This window comes from Ascaphus truei, chromosome 20, assembly GCF_040206685.1.
Source record: "Ascaphus truei isolate aAscTru1 chromosome 20, aAscTru1.hap1, whole genome shotgun sequence".
Taxonomy (NCBI): domain Eukaryota; kingdom Metazoa; phylum Chordata; class Amphibia; order Anura; family Ascaphidae; genus Ascaphus; species Ascaphus truei.
Genome location: NC_134502.1, coordinates 19101075 through 19122783, shown reverse-complemented (window position 1 = coordinate 19122783; position 21709 = coordinate 19101075). Strand labels below are relative to the sequence as shown.

At 47.5% G+C, this 21709-nt stretch overlaps 1 protein-coding gene across 7 annotated transcripts in view; it reads right to left on the bottom strand.

The window, feature by feature from the left end:
• Positions 1–6730: 6730 nt before the first annotated feature.
• The window catches only part of LOC142470725 (hepatic lectin-like), a 79467-nt gene continuing 64488 nt past the window's right edge, over positions 6731–21709 (bottom strand). For all 7 annotated transcript variants that reach the window (XM_075577397.1, XM_075577399.1, XM_075577400.1 and 4 more), the window contains 3 exons: positions 17096–17238; positions 9245–9357; positions 6731–7110 (listed from right to left, as the gene is read on the bottom strand). In XM_075577397.1, the coding sequence (XP_075433512.1) occupies positions 6975–7110; positions 9245–9357; positions 17096–17238 (392 nt within the window). In that variant the 3' untranslated portion in view covers positions 6731–6974. The remainder of the gene's footprint in view (positions 7111–9244; positions 9358–17095; positions 17239–21709) is intronic.

Sequence of the window (21709 nt, the reverse complement as noted above, 5' to 3'; positions counted from 1 at the left end):
TTTCGAGATACACTGATCTCTTCTTCCGGCGATGTTACAATGAATGAAGCAAGCAAAAGCTATACTATAAACAGTGTCTCTTGGAATGTTATCTGTGCTTGTCCTTCCCCCGGTGTGGATGTGGTTTATGGCTGGAGGTGTCAAAAGGTTCCTGAAAGCAAGTGATGACAGAGTGTGTATGTGTATCAGTGTGAATAAAAATGAATGGAGAGCCCACAGTATATACAGTGCTTTACAAAAGGTGTGTGTGGAGTGGGAGTGGATATAAATGGTGTGGGTGGGTGTGGAAATGTGAGAGTTAGTAGCACAACTAAAAGTGTGTGTGGATACTATGTGGTCCCTATTGGTGTATAGTGATGGAAAAACAAGGAGATCAAGTATGTGTGAGAGACAGATGTGTGTGCATACATATAGCACAGTATGTACAGACATGGCCTATAGCGCTCATGGGAAGAGAGTTCACTTGTGTCAGTAATGACTCATAAAATTTCGATCTCTGTTTAGGCCACTGCTAAGTGTCCCGAACAGTTGCATAAATTTGTATTCATGCAACCGTCTCTCTTTCGGTGTTTTAAGATTACCTTTGAGTATGGCAACCCTCAGATCGTTCATCTTATGGCCAGAGTCAGAGAAATGTTCGCCAACAGGACTGTCTCTTGTTCCGCGTGTGATGCTGTGGCGGTGCAGGTTCATTCTCTTGTTTAGCCCCTGCCCTGTCTCACCTATGTAGTAGCAGCCCCCTGGGCATTTCATGCACATGATGAGGTACACGACATTGCTGGAGGAACAGGTGAACCTTCCTCTGATTTTGTATTCCCGATACCTGTGTGGTATTTGTATTGTGTCCGCTGTGTAGAGCATTGCGCAGGTTTTGCATCTCGGGTCCTGGCATGGTTTTGTCCCGCATTCAGTTGTACTACTGAATACTTTACTCCTCAACATAATATTCTTGAGATTATGGGGTTGTCTGTATGATAATAAGGGTGCTTCAGGGAAGACCTGTTGCAGTCTTGTATCTTCCTGGAGGATGGGTTGTAGTTTCCTGGCGATCTTGCGTAGGGCTCCTAGGTGTGGGTTATATGTGACCACCAAAGGTACCCTGTCGCTTGTCTCCTTCTGTTTGTATTCAAGGAGATCACTTCTTGGTATTCTGGTGGCTTTGTGAATTTGCTGGTCTACAATTCTGTGGTTATATCCACGGTTTATAAAGTCTGATCTCAAGGCTTTAATCCGCTGGTCTCTGTCTGCTGTGTCGGAGCATATCCGGTTGTATCGTATGGCTTGACTGTAGATGGTTGCATGTTTGGTGTGTGTCGGGTGGACGCTGTTGTCCCTCAAATAGCTGGCTCTGTCTGTAGGTTTGCGGTATACAGAAGTCTGTAGTTGGTTGTTCTTTATAGTAATGGTAGTGTCTAGGAAATGTACTTCATCCGGGAATGGGTGAGTTTGAGGTTGATGGTCGGGTGGAACGTATTGAAGTTGTCATAGAACTGTAGGAGGTCCTGTTCGCCAGAGGTCCAAATCAGGAGGATGTCATCGATGTAGCGAAGGAATGTAAGGGGTACCGATACCTCTACATGTATATATATATCTATATATATATATATATATATATACACTTTTTTTATATTATTGTGAAAAATATGATTGATAGCCCCAATTGACAGGAAGAAGGGGTGTCTCACTTAGTAAAGACACTTTCTCTATAAGCAATGCCACGGAGTTTGATTCAGGGGAACCTGGTTCAAATTCTGGTGTCAGCTCCTTGTGACCTTGGGCAAGTCACTTTATCTCCCTGTGCCTGAGGCACCAAAAACATAGATTGTAAGCTCTACGGGGCAGGGACCTGTGCCTGTAACACTCCTATGTGCTGCGTCCCGCGTGCTTTGCTGTAATTGTGACGCGCTTTGTGTCCCATTAGGAGACATGCGCTATATGAAATAAAGTTGTTGTGTGTATTTTAGGATTAGCAAATGTTACGCCACATTTTCTTCCATAAAGGTGTTAACTAGAACGGACATTAGTAATAATGAGACGTTACATTAATATCACATATCCACTACAGTCTGTTTAACACAGGAACGTAATGCTGTTATACAGAAACCTGATGTTACTCCTATCCAGACACTGACACCGGGCTTTTGCAATGTATGGATGAGTGTTAGGTATCATTTAAATGGCATTATTTCTCACTATACACTATATATTCTCTCGCCACTTCAGCAAAAGCCCTCTTTTGGGAGCGTGATACTGTAGGAGTAATAATAATAATAGTAATAATAGTAATAATAATAATAATAATAATAGCAATAATAATAATAGTTTGTTCTTGTATAGCGCTACTAGTTTTATATAGCGCTTTACAGACACAGTCCCTGCCCCGTGGAGCTTACAATCTATTCTTTGGTGCCGGAGGCACAGGGAGATAAAGTGTTGCCCAAGGTCACAAGGAGCTGACACCAGGTTCCTTTACTCCAAACTCAGTGCCAGTAAGTGTCTTTACTCACTGAGCCACTCCTTCTCTCTGGATACTCCCAGACTGGCATAATGTCACGTTATTGGAAGATAACACAACGCTGTTTTGCATATATTTAGCTTTGAGTGTACCCTGTTACCCCGGGGTGACCTCACGTTATGACGAACCCCTGATTGACCGGAGCGTCGTGGGTACAGCCTGTAGAATGTTTTTGCACGGTGGTAATACAAGAAGTGTATGAGAGACATCTTGTGGTTATAATGGGAAGTTTAATTGGCCTTGGAGGACACGGCCCATATGGATTAGGGTAGAAATCTAGTAACCTTCATTCATTTGCATCACTAAATGTGTGTGCCTGTTTAACGCCGTAATGAAGAGGGACTTATGCGTCAAGGCAGATTTCCCCATAGAGGCGCACATTGAAAATACATATGATTAATATTATTACTATCGTTTATTTCTATGGAGTCAATATATCCCGCCGTACAGTACACAGTAGGTGGTAAGGAAGGACAGGAAACTATAGGTGTTGAGGTCCCTACTCAAGAAGTTTAAAATCTAAAAGGAATAAGAGAGTGATGACACAAGGCTAGGTGGCCACTCGGCATGCTATTAATTGTATGTAGGAAGATGCTGTGTAGGAGGTTGGGTTTGAGGGAAATTTGTAAAGCATGAATGGTGGGGGAGATTTTCATAGTGTGGGGATAGGCGTTCCAAAGTTGGGGTACTGCCCAGAAGTCAGAAGCAGGAATGAGAGGTAGTCTATCCCCCTTGGACACGGGGGAGACCAGATGGCACCCCCGCTGGGATGGGGCAGGGGGGGGGGGGAAGAGACCCCATTTGTTCCAACATGAGGATAGGAGAAGGTGGCAGAGGCCCCACTGGTGCCCCCACTGCGGTGAGGGGGCCCACTTGAGCTTCCACCGGGATGGATGAGAGGAGACCCCACTTGGGCTGAGCCACCACTGGGATGGGGAAAGGGGGAGCCCCCTCTTGAGCCCCCATTCCAAATTCTCCATGATTTCCTATGGAGACGGGGGAATCTGACTCTCGCCAGAATAAAAATATGTTTGTTTGACTTCTGTGTCCTGTCAGGTGCTTGATCCCATGAAAGAGTCCTGGTCATCCTGTGACACATTAATCTGCCTGTAGCAATAGCATTGTGTCTGGTATGTTGCATTATATATATTATTATATATATTATTATTATTATATATGTTAGAGAACAATTTTAACCCTTTGTGAAAGAAAAACATTGTGTTTTTTTTTAAGCATATTGAAGTTCTAAACATAAAAAAGTAGAAGCAAAGGTAGCTTTGTTGCCACTTGATGAAGTCCCTTATAGTAGAGGAAGTTGTCGCTATCATAGACATTGATGTAATGTCACAGAACTTTCAGCTCTCCCTAATTAACAGGGCAAGGCAATTGCACGAAATGATCCAGCAGCAGAGATAGTTCTAACGCTACAGAAACATCACTCCTAAAGAAACTCAGTCTGGAAGGAGAACTGAGATGCAGAACAGAGAACATGGCAGCACATAGAGGAAAACCATGCCAAGTCTATTACTTAGGGTGATTTTGCTGTATTATTGGAGTGATATTTGTATGTATTTATACAGCATATGTATGTATGTATGTATGTATGTATGTATGTATGTATGTATGTATGTATGTATGTATATCCTCAGTTATATAGATGTACATGTATGTATATCTTTATTTATATAGCGCCATCCATGTACATAGCGCTTCACAGCAGTAACACACCTGAGATAATAGGAATAAGTATTTTAACATAAAAGTAGATATTAGGGGAAAGGAGTCCCTGACCCAAAGAGCTTACAATCTAAGTGGCCCATTATTTAGCCCCTTCTTTATATATTAAACACATGCAGCAGACAGTGACCAAGCAAGTTATTCGAGTACTAGCAATGGACAGAGAAAGTTTATTACATAAACAGATTAAATCAAGGGAGGACGAACGGGTACCGGTGGTAACTACTTTCTCAGCACTATCTAAACATGTTAGAGGTACTTTTCTAAAACTTTGGCATGTACTGTATTAGCCACAGAGCCTAAACTCAAGAGATATACACAGCGTAATGCCTATTTTTGTGTTGACGAAGAATCCGAGTCTTCATGATCTACTGGTCCAAACCGACCCTACTGAAAAATATGCGCAATGTTTTCCAAAGAACATTTTGGCCCCACACAAGTTGGGCTGTTGAAAATGGAAAAGGCTGTACAACCTGTGGGAGAGGCATGATAGAAAGGACATCATTTAAACATCCTCATTCTGGCAAAGAAGTGAAAATCAAATCACACCTGACTTGCCACACCATGTCAATAGTTTATTTCATAGTTTGCCAGTGCAGTCCGATATACGTGGGAAAGACAGATGGCGCATTCCGGGAACACATGAATGAACACAGATCCAGCATACCATTGGCTTTCAAGATAAGGCGAAAACGCTAAACCAGTGACACAGCATTTACTGGAGAAAAGCCACCAATTCTCTTCTTTGAGGTACATGCACCAAGTACAGAGACCGGTACAAGGAGGAGACACCACCATACTACTGCAGAGACGTGAAGCAAGATGGATCTATCAACTGGACACAGTGATGCCTAGAAATCTCAATAAGGTTCTTAAACTTGGCTCTTTCTTGTGAAATAACATGAATTGTACTGAGCCTTCAATATGCCAGGTCTTTTATATTTTTCACAGTTATTAGACCCTGGACTGTACAGCACTTTGAGCCATTCAGCATGCATAATGTACCCTGTTGGAGAGCCTATTTTGTTGATCCTTGCACCAACTATGGGGGAGACACATAGCGGATAACAATGCTGGTACTATCTAATCCAAGTATCACTGCCTCTTAGTCCACACGCTCTATAAACTTTAAACATGACCATTGTTTGATGTAATAATGATGAGAGATCCAAGGATAACAAATGTCTGTTAACCCTTCTATACACCATAACAAAGCCTGGTGAAAAGGGAGTAACATGATGCTGTCCATATCCCAGTTAGTGATAACTCACAGGGATAGGTGACTTAAAGCAGGGGTGCGTAAACTGGGGGGTGGGAGATTTTTTTTTGGGGGGGGGGGTTGCGGCGGTTAATGAGGCACCTGTGCTCTTTCCCAAAGCATTTAAATTAAATGCCGGGGAGTGCGCGAGGCCTCTGTAACTTACTTACCTTGGCTTCGGGCGACGCGTCGCCATGGCAATGTGACGTCACATGACCCCGCGGCGTCATTTGATGCCAGTTCCTAGGTAAGGACGAGTGCGACCACTGGGGCTTAGCAGGCCGGGGGGCGCAGAGCAGAAAGTTTGCCCACCCCTGACTTAAAGCACCGTTTGTCTACCCACATAGGCTTAGCACATGACAGAAGCTCTCAGGGTTAACGACCCTCTTACACTATTCATCTGTTAACCCTGCCACTCACCCCAGGAAAAAGCATGTTGCTCTGGGTATTAACATGATGCCGCCCATATCCCTGCCACAGGGACATGAGACTCAAGGCTAGATTTGCATATTTACAGTATATCGTGCAGAATTCACTTATATTCTGATACCCGATTATTGAGAATCTTATACTATCCTTAAATGTCCCTATTGATTCTTGGGATTCGTTTTACATACCCTAATCCTGATCACTTATAATACCCTTCGCATCAATCAAATGACAGGATAGTCTATGATTTATATCAGTTCATATAAGTGTGTTATATTTGTCTGTTGGACTATAAGGTTTCATAAATATACAATAGGGCACACAGACTAATCGATATAGATATGTATATATATAAGTGCGATACGATAGTGTTTAAGTAGTCATTTTTGTAACTTATGTTTTTGCTTAATTGATAATGTGTTTGAAAATGTGGGGTATTTTTTTGATGTTTTGCAACACTTTGTCACTTTACATTCGGGCTGCATTTGCAGCACTGACGTCATAGCGTTTTTAGCTCATTCTTTCACTATATGGCACCCTGTCTGGATATTTATAGCGCAACTTCCATCACTTTTGTATCTTGAGAAACACCCGCCTGTGGACCGAAACGCCCATCAACTACCGAAAGTATATGGTTTATGCAGCACTCTAAGAATATAGGGGAGTAAAATAAGACTGTGGTGCATGGGAACCTGGAGAGACCCTATTCCCTCCCAAAGGACAATATAGAACAAGAAATGGTGGGTACCCCCCATTTCTTGTCCATCAGCTACCAATAAATCTGTTGAGACTTTTTCACGAGACCATGAGTGCTAACTTTATTATACTCCAAGCCAAATTTCTGAAGCTGAATAACATGTAGCATTTGGGTGAGTGCAGTAGGTCCAATGGGTTATTCTGGCGCATATTTCTAAGCAGTCTTCTGCCATGAGACACCTTTTGGTGTTGAATAGGCTGTATGGTGTTTTCCAGCACCAGAAGTTGCCTGGTTGCAGAAGACTACTTCGTAAATATGGCCCTGTTTCGGGCGTCCGCTCAGGACCTTTTCTTCTCACAGATGGCGTAACACTGGTCGTAGGTGCAGTGCACATCATTCCACTCTCCTGAATTCCATATGTGAGCGCAGTCTTCATTCTTCATGCTATCATTTGGCTCGCCTTTCTTCCAAAACCTGCCGGGGGGGAGGGTGTAGTAAGGCAAAACTCCTACCGCAGGCTGACACAGAGAGAAGGGGGCAATGGGGCAAAAAGTCTTTCCCTTCCCCCACTGGGTGAAACAGCTAGAAGGGAGCTATGGGCAGTGGCGGATTTCTCATTAGGCCCGGACCTAGAGCGGCAAATTATGGGGATGGCAAAAATGTCTGCCTCCATACTGTATACTTTGGCCGCGATCTTGGGGGTGTCGGACCAGTTGAGAAGTCACTTAGCTGTTGAGGTCGCCTATTAACTTGCCACCCTCCTCCTCCTTCGCAACCGCAGCGCCAAATGACTCTGTGGACGTCACCAATTTGTGATGTCACGTGGCGTCATTTGACACCATGGTTCAGAAGGAGAAGGGGTGTGGCAGCAAAGACTCGACTGCAACAGGTAAATACCATGGGGCAGTGGATTTTCAAATCCGCCGCTGGCTATGGGACATGGAGTCTGTCCCTCCCACCACAGGGTGAAACAGTCAGGAGGGAGCTATGGGACATGGAGTCTGTCCCTCCCACTGCAGGGTGACAGTGACACAGACAGGAGGGAGCTATGGGAAATGGAGTCTGTCCCTCCCACCGCAGGGTGACACAGACAGGAGGGAGCTATGGGATATGGAGTCTGTCCCTCCCACTGTAGGGTGACACAGTCAGGAGGGAGCTATGGGACATGGAGTCTGTTCCTCCCACCGCAGGGTGACACAGTGACACAGACAGGAGGGAGTTATGGGACATGGAGTCTGTCCCTCCCATCGCAGGGTGACACAGTGACACTGGCAGGAGGGAGCTAATGGGCATAGAGTCTGTCCCTCCCACCGCAGAGTGACACAGTGACACAGACAGGAGGGAGCTATGGGACATGGAGTCTGCCCCTCCCACCGCAGAGTGACACAGTGACACAGACAGGAGGGAGCTATGGGACACGGAGTCTGTCCCTCCCACCGCAGGGGTGACACAGTGACACAGACAGGAGGGAGCTATGGGACATGGAGTCTGTCCCTCCCCCCGCAGGGTGACACAGTGACACAGTGACACAGACAGGAAGGAGCTATGGGACATGGAGTCTGTCCCTCCCCCCGCAGGGTGACACAGTGACACAGACAGGAGGGAGCTATGGGACATGGAGTCTGTCCCTCCCCCCGCAGGGTGACACAGTGACACAGACAGGAGGGAGCTATGGGACATGGAGTCTGTCCCTCCCACCGCAGGGTGACACAGTGACACAGACAGGAGGGAGCGATGAGACATGGAGTCTGTCCCTCCCCCCGCAGGGGGACACAGTGACACAGACGGGAGGGAGCTATGGGACTATGGTCCCCCCATCCACCCCTTAATTCCCTCGTCCCATGGCGTACTGTTGGTCCCTGAGGGGGGATGAGGGAGAACAAGATATGGACTTGGGAGGGTAGGAGATAAGGGCCTGGGGGCGGGTAGTTATGAGCTTTGAGGAGAGAGAGGGGGGAGAGAGTGAAAAAGTGTGGGGAGAGACAGGGGAAGGAGAGAGAAAGAGGGGGAAGGAAAAAGAAAGAGGGGGAGAGAGAGAGCGAGAGAGAGAGAGAGAGAGAGAGGGCGAGAGGGCGAGAGGGCGAGAGGGCGAGAGGAGGAGAGGGGGAGAGGGGGAGAGGGCAAGGCAGAGAGGGAGAGGGGGAGAGCGGGAGAGGGGGAGAGCGGGAGAGGGAGAGAGAGGAGGGAAGGAGAGAGAGAGAGGAGGGAAGGAGAGAGAGGAGGGAAGGATAGAGGAGAGGGAGAGAGAGGAGGGAAGGAGAGAGAGGAGGGAAGGAGAGAGAAGAGGGAAGGAGAGAGGGAGAGAGGGTGGGGGAAGAGGGGGGGGAGGAGAGAGAGAGGAGGGAAGGAGAGAGGGAGAGAGGGACAGGGGGAAGGAGAGAGAGGAGAGAAGGAGAGAGGGAGAGAGGGGGACAGGGGGAAGGAGAGAGATTGGGGGAAGAGGGGGGAGGAGAGAAAGAGGGGGGAAGAGAGAGAGAGAGAGTGAGAGAGGGGGGAGAGGGGGAGGAAGACAGAAAGCGGAGGGGAATAGGGAGACAAAAGGGAGCTATGGGAATTTGGAGTCTGGGAGAAAAATCAGATGTTTTTAACGACAGTACAGGGAACTTACTTGTAGGACGTTGTGTAGTCTGTCCCATCTATCCACTTCCACTTGCCTTCAACATCCAGGTCAGACAGACCGATCCAATAACGGACGTCACCCGTCCTACCGTAAATGAACTTCTTTGGGGGGTTAAGAGAGGGGGGGGGGGGATAAGAGTTAGAGATAGCCATGCATGTCCGATGAAGAGATAGCCGTGCATTTGAGAGTGAGAGATAGCTGTGCATGTGACAAAGAGGCCCAGATTCACAAAAGGTTGCTAAGCTTTAGCACGCATTGAATGGGAGTAGAGATGTGCTAAAGCTTAGCATCCAGTCTTAGGGTTGTCAGGTGTCCAGTATTGAACCAGACTGTACTGTATTTGGATGCACTGTCCAGTAAAAAATTCCAGGTTCTACTGGAGATGTACGTGCGAGAGCCGGGCTGTTGCTAAGACGCTGGGCAGTTTCCTCCGTCCTGATTGGCTGCTGCTGGGTGTGACGGTAATGCGTAACCAGGCTCTCAAATAAAGGTCAAGCCCGTTCATAGTTACTACTGATCTGTATATAAGGGTTCAAGAGAGTTAGCTCTTGGACCCAGTAACATTGTATCTTTCAAATGCATGAACTATAATAAAGATATTATTTGTGTTTTTATCTTTCCGGGCATGTCAGAGAGCAGGCATTGCTAGGGCATGAGTTTCCAGGGGGGTTTTGCGGAGGAGTTGTTGTGGGAATGTGCCTAGGTAGTTGGGATCCGGAGTTGTCGGTTTCCCTGAAAATGTACCCCGGAATCATGCTTGATCCTCGGATACATGTAGGCACATTGTCCCCTTGAAAACGCATGCGCGACTCACTAGGGTTCCCTGCTTCAGTATGGCCCAGAAAGGTAAATGGGGCACAGGGATGAAAAGTGTCCCTGAAACTGAGGGGATCCCTAGGTTAAGGAGGGTACCCCCAGTTAGTGCCCAGGTAGCCTAGAACCAGCATTGGGTTCATGGGTGCTCCAACTGTAGATAAGGTTGTGAGGAGACTCTCAGAGTCCAGTTTAAGTCCTATAGATAGTGAGTGGGGAATAAAGGCTGATAGGGAAAAAAAATTCAGAGCATGTGGGCTCCTGTATCTGTGCTCGAGAGTGGGCATGAATATTGTAACAGTTCAGATAATCCTTTGTAGCATTGTATATAAACTCTTTGACAAAGGGCAGGTGGAGCCCGAAACGCGTTAGAGGTTCCTCTCACAGTTCCTGGGAGTCTTTGTTTCCTGATGGCCCAATAAAGAGTATTTTTTACCCGATTACCTGATCCAGCCACCGTCATTTTTTTGCAGTACACTGTTTTCACTTTCCCCCACGGGATACTATCTGATAGTACTCTTTTCTATTCTGTTCCACCTACCCAGGCCTAATCTATGTATTAAAATCTATTTTATTAATACATTGTAACATACTGTAATCTAGTGTTGTGCACTGTATGGGCTTGGGACTTTCAGAACCGATGCCCAGTTAGGCTGCTAGGGCTACCAAGCTGGTGCCAGTAAGTCTGCTGGACATCGGAGTTCAAAGTAGCCAGAGGACGCAGGAGGTGGGAAAGCCATTTGGGTAGCAGGGAAAGGCTCAAGTACCCACTTCCTGGTAACAATGGCAGTCGTCCGGGCTGTCATTTGTTCTGCAAGACCTGGTGGAGCCTGACCCAGCGGCTGACAGGAGATAGCCCGGGACTGAGGTGGCAAACCTCCGCATGTCCCGTTCAGATTTCCTGCAGACCCGGCTTTCCTTACCGGCTTCGCTCTGATTGGCTGCTGAGACAGTTCCCACGCGATGATTGGCTGTAGTATTTTGTACATGAAGCTGAAAAATACTATAAGAAGCCGTGAGCCAATGAGATTGTAGATCCCCAGTAGAAAGAGCACGGGCGGGCTTTCAAAAGTGCTCTGGTGCGAATAGCAGAGCACCGGCTTCGGTTTCAAGCCTGAAAAGCCTGCCCGAAAATATTCTAAGTCCCGACTTTTGCACCTGACGAAATAATATTGCTGAAATTAAGAAACTGTTGATATATTATTGAAATGGACTGTGGGGTCTCTGGAGAGGGATTGAAAGTGATGTTCAGTTTCCATTTTGTAAAGTCAGATATGTCTAGTATCCATTTTGTGAGTAAGAATGTGTATGTGGTGTGAATGAGAGAGTTTCGTTTCTAAGTAGATTTACGACTGTGCCTAAAGTAACGCCCATATTCTTGTGATAGTGAGTACCAGGTACCTACTCATAGCTGTTTTGAGGCCAGTTCTAACCTAGTTTAATGAGCTGTAAAATGATTGGTTTAAGAATTAAGGAGTGGTTAGTATAATCTGCCTAGTAACACATTTTGAACAATGGAAATGAAATGTATAAAGGTTGCTGCCTGGACACTCCCTGGCAGAGAGAGTCTTGTAGACTTTTGAATGAGTATGATGATACTGTACAATAAACTACTTATTATCAACTGAACCCCGTTTGTCAATTTGGAACATTGACACACCCAAGTTCTCAAAATCGAACGTAGCAGATGCGACTGGGATTGCAAGCTGATTTTAGTTCTAGGAGTTTGTACTAACATCCAGTCAAGAACAAGTCCAAGTTCTCCAGCGGTGCCCACCTGAGGTGCGGTATTGGGTCATTGACCGAAAGCTTCCACTTGCCTGGATGCAGCCAACCTGGCTGAGGAATATATTACAAGTCGTGCGATGTCCCACAAGAAGGGGTCTGCCCAGAACGGAGCCAACCCGGCTCCGGCAACTAACAGCACCCCACACTGGAAACCAAAACAAGCTGCTGAAGGGGGTACACCGAAGACAACAGAATTCAGGATCGAGAAGCAGTGCTATCAATGCAACAGGACTGGGCACATTAAGCCAGACTGTCTGGACCGGCCAAGGTCCGGTAATCCCCATCAGGGGCAATGTACTCCAGCTGCAAAACCAGTCGCTGCCGTGTGGCTGGGACACACAGAGGAGCAGCGGGCAGATGTCCAGAGCGTCCAGCAGAGGACTCAGACAACAGATTCCACCACTTCAGCGGGCACAGCAGAAGCGGCAGGCGGACATCAGATTGCAACTGTCGGGTTACAATCCAATGATGTCCGGAGGAAGCATTTGTTACCAGTGACCATCGGAGATTGCCAAGCAGCCAGCTTGCTCGACTCCGGTGCCATTGTTACTCTGGTGGGACCTGATATGGTCATTTCAGAGGATCTGTTCTCGGGAACAGGGATGCAGGTCACAATGCCAAACAGGGGACCTAAGTCAATCCAGGTCGCCCTGGTGTTTCTCGACTTGGGTGCCGGTCGAGGCATGAGGGATGTGGGTGTTTTGCCTGGGTTGGATATTGAGGTGCTACTCGGTAACAACCTGGGGCATCTCATCTGCTCCTTTGCGGAGGAAGCTGCTCCAGTGGCAGCTATTACAAGAAGCAAGAGCAGGGCACTTGCCAAGGCAGGGGAGCCTTTGGTATCGCTGCCCAATGAGGTTCTCGCCGTCCCCCTGAATTTGGGACCAGCTCCAGAGGTCTCTGAGGAGACCAGGCAGTTAAGCTGGACAGAGTCGTGACAATGTACTGACTTTACTGTTTCCCCATCTCCCGACATAGTGACTGAGGGCGACTGGCCAGAGCTGAGGGCACAGTTCAGAGATGTGGTGCGGTCCGATCCCGGCTTAGAGGGCATGAAACTTCGGGCATCCGAGTCTGCCTCTGAGAGTGGGTCAGACCGGTTTCTTTGGCATGTGGGCTCTTTTATAGGGAGCAAGCTCCTACTGCTCCAGACAGAGCGTGGACATGTAGGAGGCAGTTTGTGATACCCCGGGAGTATAGGCAGCATTATTGCAGGAAGTGCACTCCATTCCACTAGCGGGGCATCAGGTGGTTACTCGCACCAGAGCCCGGCTATTGCAGCATTTCTACTGGCATGGGGGCATCAAGGGCAGTGGCAGAGTTTTGCCTGCCAGCCTGCCTGCCAGTGATGCCTGCCAGCGAGTAGGTAAGGCGGACGACTGTGTGAAGGCACCCCTGAACCCACTACCAGTATTTGGGGAACCCTTCCAGAGAGTAGCCATGGAAATAGTGGGAACTCTCAATATCCCTAGCTGGACCAGGAAGCATTACATACTCACGGTGGTGGATTTTGCCATTAGGTACCCTGAGGCTGTAGCGCTAGCCACCATTGAGGGGACTGCAATGGCAAAGGCATTGGTAGTTATTTTCTCTAGAGTAGGATTCCCTAGTGAGATTCTAACTGATCAAGGGTCGCAATTCATGTCAGAATTGCTACAGTCTCTGGGATTCGTGTGGGGTGAAGCACCAGTGTATGACCCCTTACCACCACCAGACCAACGGTTTATGTGAGAGGTTTAATGGTACCCCAAAGCAGATGCTTCGGGCATTCATAGAGGCTGAAGGGAAAGACTGGAAGTCTCATTTGCAGCATTTGCTGTTTGCATACCGTGAGGTACAGCAAGAGTCCACTGGCTTCTCTCCCTCAAGCTTCTATATGGTCGCAGGGTACGGGGACCGCTTGACCTATTCCATGAGGGATGGGAAGGAGAGACTACCAATACTGATGCTTCTGTGCTGAAGTATGTGGTAGATCTCAGGGACCGGCTAGAAATGCTTATGAGGTTGGCAGAAGCTAACTTCAGGGAGGGTGATTCCACTGAGAAGTAACCCACCGCTCAACCCAATTGCAGTAGAGAAATATATATATACATATACACTGGTGGAGGATGCACGAAGTGTGAAAGCCATTTGGGAAGCAGGGAAAGGCTCAAGTACCCACGTCCTGGGAACAATAGCAGTCGTCCGGGCTGCCATTTGTTCTGCAGACTTGGTGGAGCCTGACCCAGCGGGTGGGATGAGATAGCCAGGGACAGAGGTGGCAAACTTTCCATACCGGCTTCGCTCTAATTGGCTGCTGAGAAAGTACCCACACGATGATTGGCTGTAGTATTTTGTGAATGAAGCTCAGAAATACTGTAAGGAGCCGTGAGCCAATCAGATTGTAGATCCCCAGTAGAAAGAGCACGGGCGGGCTTTTCAAAAGTGCTCTTGTGCGAATAGAGCACACACATGAACACAACGCTCTCCATAAATGAACAGTTAGATACCTGGTGCAAAGGAGAGAAATCAATCTTGTGCGAATAGCAGAGCACCGGCTTCGATTCGAAGCCTGAAAAGTCTGCCCGAAAATATTCTAAGTCCTGACTTTTGCGCCCAAGTTATCAAAATCGAAAGTAGCGGACACGGCTTGGATTGCAAGCTGATTTTAGTGCCAGGAGTTTGGTACTAACACCCGGTCAAGAGAAAGTCCAAATTCTCAGAAGAGAAGGGAGCGGTGGCATGTTTGGGAACCAGAGGATTTCAGGCTAAGTCCCGGTCAGGGGAAAACTCATCTTTACAGTTCCCTGCACCTAGGAGAGTCTAGTTTTCCACGCTAAACCCCAGTGTGTCTTTTTGTCTGTATTTAGGGTTCCACTGTGTTTAAGTGATTTTAAGTTAATAAACTACAATTTATTTCACTATCCTGTTTTGCTCAATGAATGATCCTGGTAAAAAGGTGTAAACTTCTTGGTCTCCCATGACACTGGGTAATTCAGTCAATCAGGAGGAGGGGCCGGGAGCCTGAGGGTGGGGCCAAGGAGAAGAGAAAACAACATGGAGAGAAGAGCGGAGAGAGAGGTGTGTGTGTGTCTCTCGAGCGTGTGTGTCTTGAGTGCATCGCACCTTTCACCATTGTGTCCAGTATTTTTGGAGAAGCCTCCTGACAACCCTATTTGCAGATCTAGGCCAGAGAGAGGTGATACTGGAGTTATGTGACAGATGGCTGTAAATTTAGCAGTGAGAGAGATAACTATGCATGTACCAGTGAGAGATAGCTGTGAATGTCAGAGAGAGAGAGAGACATCACAGGAAGTTATAGCTGTTTATGTGATACTGGATTTCTGGGACAGATAGCGTATACATGTACCAGTGAGAGATAGCTATGCATTTCAAGTAGCTGTTTCTATGTCAGAGTGAAGATTTTTGACGTGAGAGACAGCCGTGCACATCAGAGTGAGTGGAGAGGTGACAGAGGCGTTTCAGTGAGAAATAGCTATTTATAAGTGAGAGATAGCCGTAGTTGTGAAATAAATTAAATCTTACATAAATATAAAAGGGTTACATTTGATGCACGGGTGTTACCAAAAAAAGGAGATTTTTTTTTTTTTGTCAATTGAATTAAATCAAAATAACATTACAAAAAGGAAAATAATCAAATAATCAAATAATCAAATGGGTATGAGGTGCAATTACAATTGCTCATTTTAACCTGTGTTTTATCCTCATAAGATACTACTTAATGTCCATAAAAAGCAGAAACACGCTGATCATTCAAACAAATAACAGAAGCCGCCTGACTGCTGCGTAGTACCCCACAGGGAAATTACATGATCTAAGTGGCCCTTAGTTGCCAAATAAAGTCCCTAAAAAGTGCTAGAAATATAAAGCAAACAAAAAATAAAAAGTCCTCCCGGTGCCATAATACTGCTCATGATTTGCCAATATTGCAACTCTCCGGGTGGCTGCCCTAAGCAGCTGAACGTTGTTGCATGGAGATAATTACGAAGGGGGTAAAAAGTTAACCGATTTAGTAAATAGTTATTCTTCCCTGGCTTGGGTTGCTGTGCGAACCAAGTGGATCATGTACAGATGTAACCAATGTTATTGGGGAGGAGTGGCCATTGGTTTCCGTCAGCTTGGCGCGAGATGGGCATGGGGATGTGACGGTAGAGCAGCCTGGCATGGTTACTAAAGGTTAAACCCACTGGTTGCCACGCCCCGTCAAGATGGAACAGGTTACCATGGCCATCTTAGGTAGCCAAAATGGCTACCCAATACGTGCTTTTGTTCCCCCATGTAAGAAGTTTATTTTCACATGTGTATTTAATTGTATGTATTTCAGTAGGCTTCATTGTGTGATGGGCCGGTAATTCACTCAGCATTGTTTATCCCCAACAGTGATGCACCTATCTATGCTAAAACTGGGAACCGAGTCCTGGGTCCTAGCCCCGCTGGCTCAATTCCAATTGGTCAGTTTGAATTTCCCACTCTCCTTAAGCCCACCCCTGTGGGCTGTCCTAAAGCACTTTCACCTTCCTGAGCCTTGATTGGTCCGTCTCGGACGAGCCCCCAGCTTCTGATTGGCTCAGCAAAGACAATCTCTTTCGCTAATTGGTTGGCACCCGGTTTTCCATGGTTTCAGATGGAGGCCAGAAAAGTAAGTAAGCCAACACAGAACCGGGCTCTACGGTTGCTGGTAGTTAGTCTCGGTGTCAGAAGCTAGTTGGGAAATATGAACGGAAAACCGAGAGGCTATTATCCCAAGTCACTGGGATATTCGTAGGCGGACGGATCGTGGAAGACATTCTGGGTAAGCTAGCTAGAGCAGTTTCGATCTCGGTGTGATCATATGGTCACCTGTAACACCTGCGCTACTTCACCCGCGGGAGTGCGCCAGTGGGTGCAATATCATTGGCTACATCTTTGGTGAGAGATGCCGTACTCACAGAAAGGTATGTACAGAAAACCCATACATCTCTATGTCGTGAAGAAATACATAGACCTTTATAGTTTTTTCATCAATGCGTCCTTTCGTTTTTTTTCCTTCTATTGTCCCACCAGTGCAGCATATATCTTATATATTCTTATATATCTTTGGGGGGAGGAAGCACTTTTATGAATAAGGGTTTAGACGGGCGACTTCGAGGTGAGTAGGGATTACATAGGGGCTAATTTTTATCAACTAGTCGGTTGATAAAAAAACGTAGTGAAAGATAGTCGTGTATGTCGGAGTGAGTCTGAGTACGAAGACCCCACCTGCTCTTCCTCACTGGTGATCACCGCCAGGCTCGCTCCCTTCCCCTCACACATAGTCTTGGCTTTCATCCAGTTAGACTTCATTGTGGAGAAGAAGTAACAGTTGTCATTGTAATACACCCAGGGGCTTTCACAGGACTCCTCTGAGAGACAGAACACAGTGTCAGAACACAGAGAGATATACACACAGATATTCATGCGCAGATACATATCCAGTACACAAACATATGCACACACCTCATACTGTATTCACAGAGACATACAGTACACACAGACACACATACACAGATAATTACACACAGATATACAACCACAGACATACACACACACACACACACACACACAGATAAAACACACACAGAGATATGCGCACAAATATATACAGACAGATATACACACAAAGACATACACCTGTATACACACACACACACACCGACATATTAACATACACACACACACACACACACATAGATGTATACATGCTGGTTTATACGGACGATATGCAGACACACAGATACTGGATATATACACTAAGGCAGGGGTGAGCAAACTGGGGTGTGCAAGAGGTTTTTTATTTGGGGGGCGCGACCAGGAAGGGGGGGGGGGGAGAGCAGGCAGTGGGGGAAAGCAGGCAGGGGGGAGAGCAGGCAGGGGGGGAGAGCAGGCAGTGGAGGAAAGCAGGCAGGGGGGAGAGCAGGCAGGGGGGGAGAGCAGGCAGGGGGGAAGAGCAGGCAGGGGGGGAGAGCAGGCAGGGGGGAGAGCAGGCAGGGGGGAGGGCAGAGGGGAGGGCACGGAGGGGGGGAGGGCAGGGAGGGGGGGAGAGCAGGCAGGGGGGAGAGCAGGCAGGGGGGCGCAAAGGAAAATGTTTGAACACCCCTACACTTAGGAATACCACAAAAAGATATACAGACACACACACAATATATATACAGCAATATACACACAAATATATAAATATATACAGTTTTATACAGGTAAATATATACAGACACAGATATGCGGACATGCACACACACACACACACACACACACACACACACACACACACACACACACACACACACACACACACACACACACACACACACACACACACACACACACACAATTATATACAAATATTCCAACTGCCTCTGTGAGTTCTTCCTACATACCACTTAGATTGCACATACCACTTAGATTGTACATACACACATGCAGAAATAGATAGACAGACACACATATACACACACACACACACACCCACAGAAACAGAAACCCAGACACATAGCTAGAGACAGAAACACACCTAAAATACAGTAGAAATATGAAGCTACAATGATATTGTGATTTATTAGACTGTATTATATTCAATTATATTTCATTGTTCTCTATTGTATTATATTATATTGTATTGCTCTGTGTTGTGTTGTATTAGTCTATAATGTATTTTATTGTTTTATATTGTACTGATCTGTATTGTGTTGTATCGTATTCATTGCATTGCTATGTATTGTATGGCATTGTTCTGTATTGTGTTGTATTTTAGTGTTCTGCATTGCATTGTATGGCATTGTTCTGTATTGCATTGTATTGTATTGTTCTGTATTGCATTGTATTGCATTGTATTGTTCTGTATTGCATTGTAAGTTATTTTTCTGTATTGTATTGTTCTGTGTTGCATTGCAAGGTATTGTTCTGTGCTGCATTGTAAGGTATTGTTCTGTGTTGCATTGTAAGGTATTGTTCTGCATTGCATTGTATGGCATTGTTCTGTATTGCATTGTAAGTTATTTTTCTGTATTGTATTGTATTGTATTGTTCTGTATTGCATTGTAAGGTATTGTTCTGTGTTGCATTGTAAGGTATTGTAAGGTATTGCATTGTAAGGTATTTTTCTGTTTTGTATTGTTCTGTGTTGCATTGTATGTGTAACCATGCTGTAAAATGGCTGCAGTCATCTCTCCTGCTGACAGTAAGGCCTGGTAAGTTATGGGCATGCCAGCAGTAATTATGGAGGTTTGCCCTCACACCCTGGTGAGGTGCACTATGTATGGATGGGAGTGGTCACAGGCTCTGACTCCATGGTTAGTGATGTCAGAGGTGTGCCAGCCTCCAGAGGATACATAAGGCACAGCACTGATCAAAAGTTAGGAGTTGCCAAGTGATTAGGAGGAGGAGGAGTAGTTTGCTAAGTGGTTATGTTATAGTAGCTGAATAATGAGACTGTGACCAGGGACCTGGCACAGAATAGATATCCCTGCGGGGATAGGGAATCCCTAATCAAGGAGGACAATACCTTTCAAAGGGAAGTGCGGTGAACGATGGAGGGCTGATTACACCCCATTGTGGAGGGCAGCTGGCCCACCGTACAATAAAGATGTTGCTGAATAAAGAAACCCTCGTGTGTAAGTGTGGAGTGATTACACAGGGGGCTGCACCACAGAGGAGTTCCTCACCAGGACCATCCACAAGCTCACGCTGGGATCCTGATGAGGTGGAGGCGCTGCACTGGATCTAGGTAGGACTCAGCACACTACCTCAGCTGCCTGTCTGGGTTGGCAAATCCCCACACACCATCATGCGGGAGACTCAGGAGTCCTGTTATCAACAGGTGCACCACCAGACATCACACTGTAATGGGGGCTGGTTAGACCACCGGGGCCAATATGAGATTGGGTGGGTCAGGCCAGGCCAGAAAACCCGTTACAATTGGAGGCACTGCTGAGATCTAGGTAGGACTCAGCACACTACCTCAGCTGCCTGTCTGGGTTGGCAAATCCCCACACACCATCATGCGGGAGACTCAGGAGTCCTGTTACCAACAGGTGCACCACCAGACATCAGACTGTAATGGGGGCTGGTTAGACCACAGGGGCCAATATGAGATTGGGTGGGTCAGGCCAGTTCAGAAAACCCGTTACAATTGGAGGCGCTGCTGAGAGACCAGACCTGTCAACAGGACAGGCTTTTGCTAGGCACACTATGAAACAGGGAGAGTGTCTGCTGCCACTTTATGCTGCGTTGGGACGGACCTAGGGGTAGTCAGGGGGCTGATGGCGTATTGTCAGTTCGTAGGGACGACCTAGGGGCCTGAAAGGAGTTGGGGGTTTGGAGCCGGGCTATAGCTGTCCTAGTCACCTTGAGGCAGTGCTAGTTGGTAGGATGCCTAAAGGGATAGCCTGTTAACGTGGTCAGGAGTCCTATAGAGGGTCTGCGCTAGGCTGACCAAGACAGGTAGACGCCCAAGTACTGCATGGAAGCTCCAGAGTACTCTAGCCCATTCCAGACCACTCACCGTAGGGAGCACAGACTGGAGGAAGGAGTTACCGCAGACACTGAGAGAGTGAGCCTAGCCTGAGGTAGTGCATACATGAGTCCAGCCTACATTAGGTACACAAGGTGGTGCATCAAGGCAATCTTTATTGTACCGGTGTGGTGACTGCCCCGCAGAGCGGAGTCCCATGTACGATAACTGTTACGAAAGAATGGAGGATCCGCGCGGTGCGGATAGTCCAAGATGGCGACCGGAGGCTGACGGGGAAAGCACACGTGGCGTGCGCCCCACTGAAGAGCAAGCTGTTGCGGAAATATCTTTTACCGGCCTGCTATGGAGTGGAGCGAAAGCTGTGGCCGCACCGTTTTGGTCCTGCCTAGGACCGCGGGGTGCTGCCCTGGATGATAGTAGCAAGGACATTACAATAGTAGCTGGAGAACAGGACTTACAAAATGGCGGCTCCCGCCTCCCTGGGAGACCGCGTGGGCCAGTGGCAGAGAAATCTGCAAATGCGTGACTTGCAGAGAGTTGGCCAGGAGTGGCGCCAACAGGGAAACCCCGCCCTGATGGGGGGTATGGCGCGAAAGCTGCAGCCGCGCCTTCATGGACAGTGACCAGCTCAGCCCCAGTGTTGAGCCAACCGCTTAGTCTGTGGGACCCTCCCCTGATCTCAACCAGGGGGAGTGGCTTCCGACTATGCCCCGTGGGCACGAATCCGGCGAGCCAAGGAACTTGTGCACTGACGGCGCAACTACCGGAAGTAGTTCCGGCCGCTGGGGTAGCGTGCAAAAAGGAGGGATACTTTGCACGCAAGGCAGCTGAAAGGAAAAGGCTGGAATTGGCGGCAAAAGAAGAACCCCACCCTGTTGGGGATAAGGGCGCGAAAACTCTGACCGCACCCGCTAGGACTGAAAGGGGTGCGGCCTTAATTAAAGGACATCCTATTCCCTTGTGGGATCCGCCCATAATTGCTACCACTGGGGGCGGGTTCCAGCTGTGTCAGAGCCGGGAGGAGCCGAACCAGGGAGTGGCTGGCGCCTCAACTTCTGTTGGTCATTCGCGAGGAACTAGCTCCAAGGACAGACCTGTGCTAAAAGTGGCTCCCACTAAAACCATGGCCTGCTCCTCGACTGTGACCACAATGGTATCCACGCAGCCCTACGCGGTGCCCGGCGGGGTACTGGTTGTCAGGGTGGCCAACACTGAGATAGTAGTGGGGCTCTGCTTGCAATGCAGGCTGCCCGGAGGTACTGTGGGCACGGCGTCGCGCTGTCCACAATGTGGGACTCAATATCTATGGCCGATGCCTACATTCGTGCCAATTCAATTCAGCGACCCCCCGGGGGATACGGCTAGGC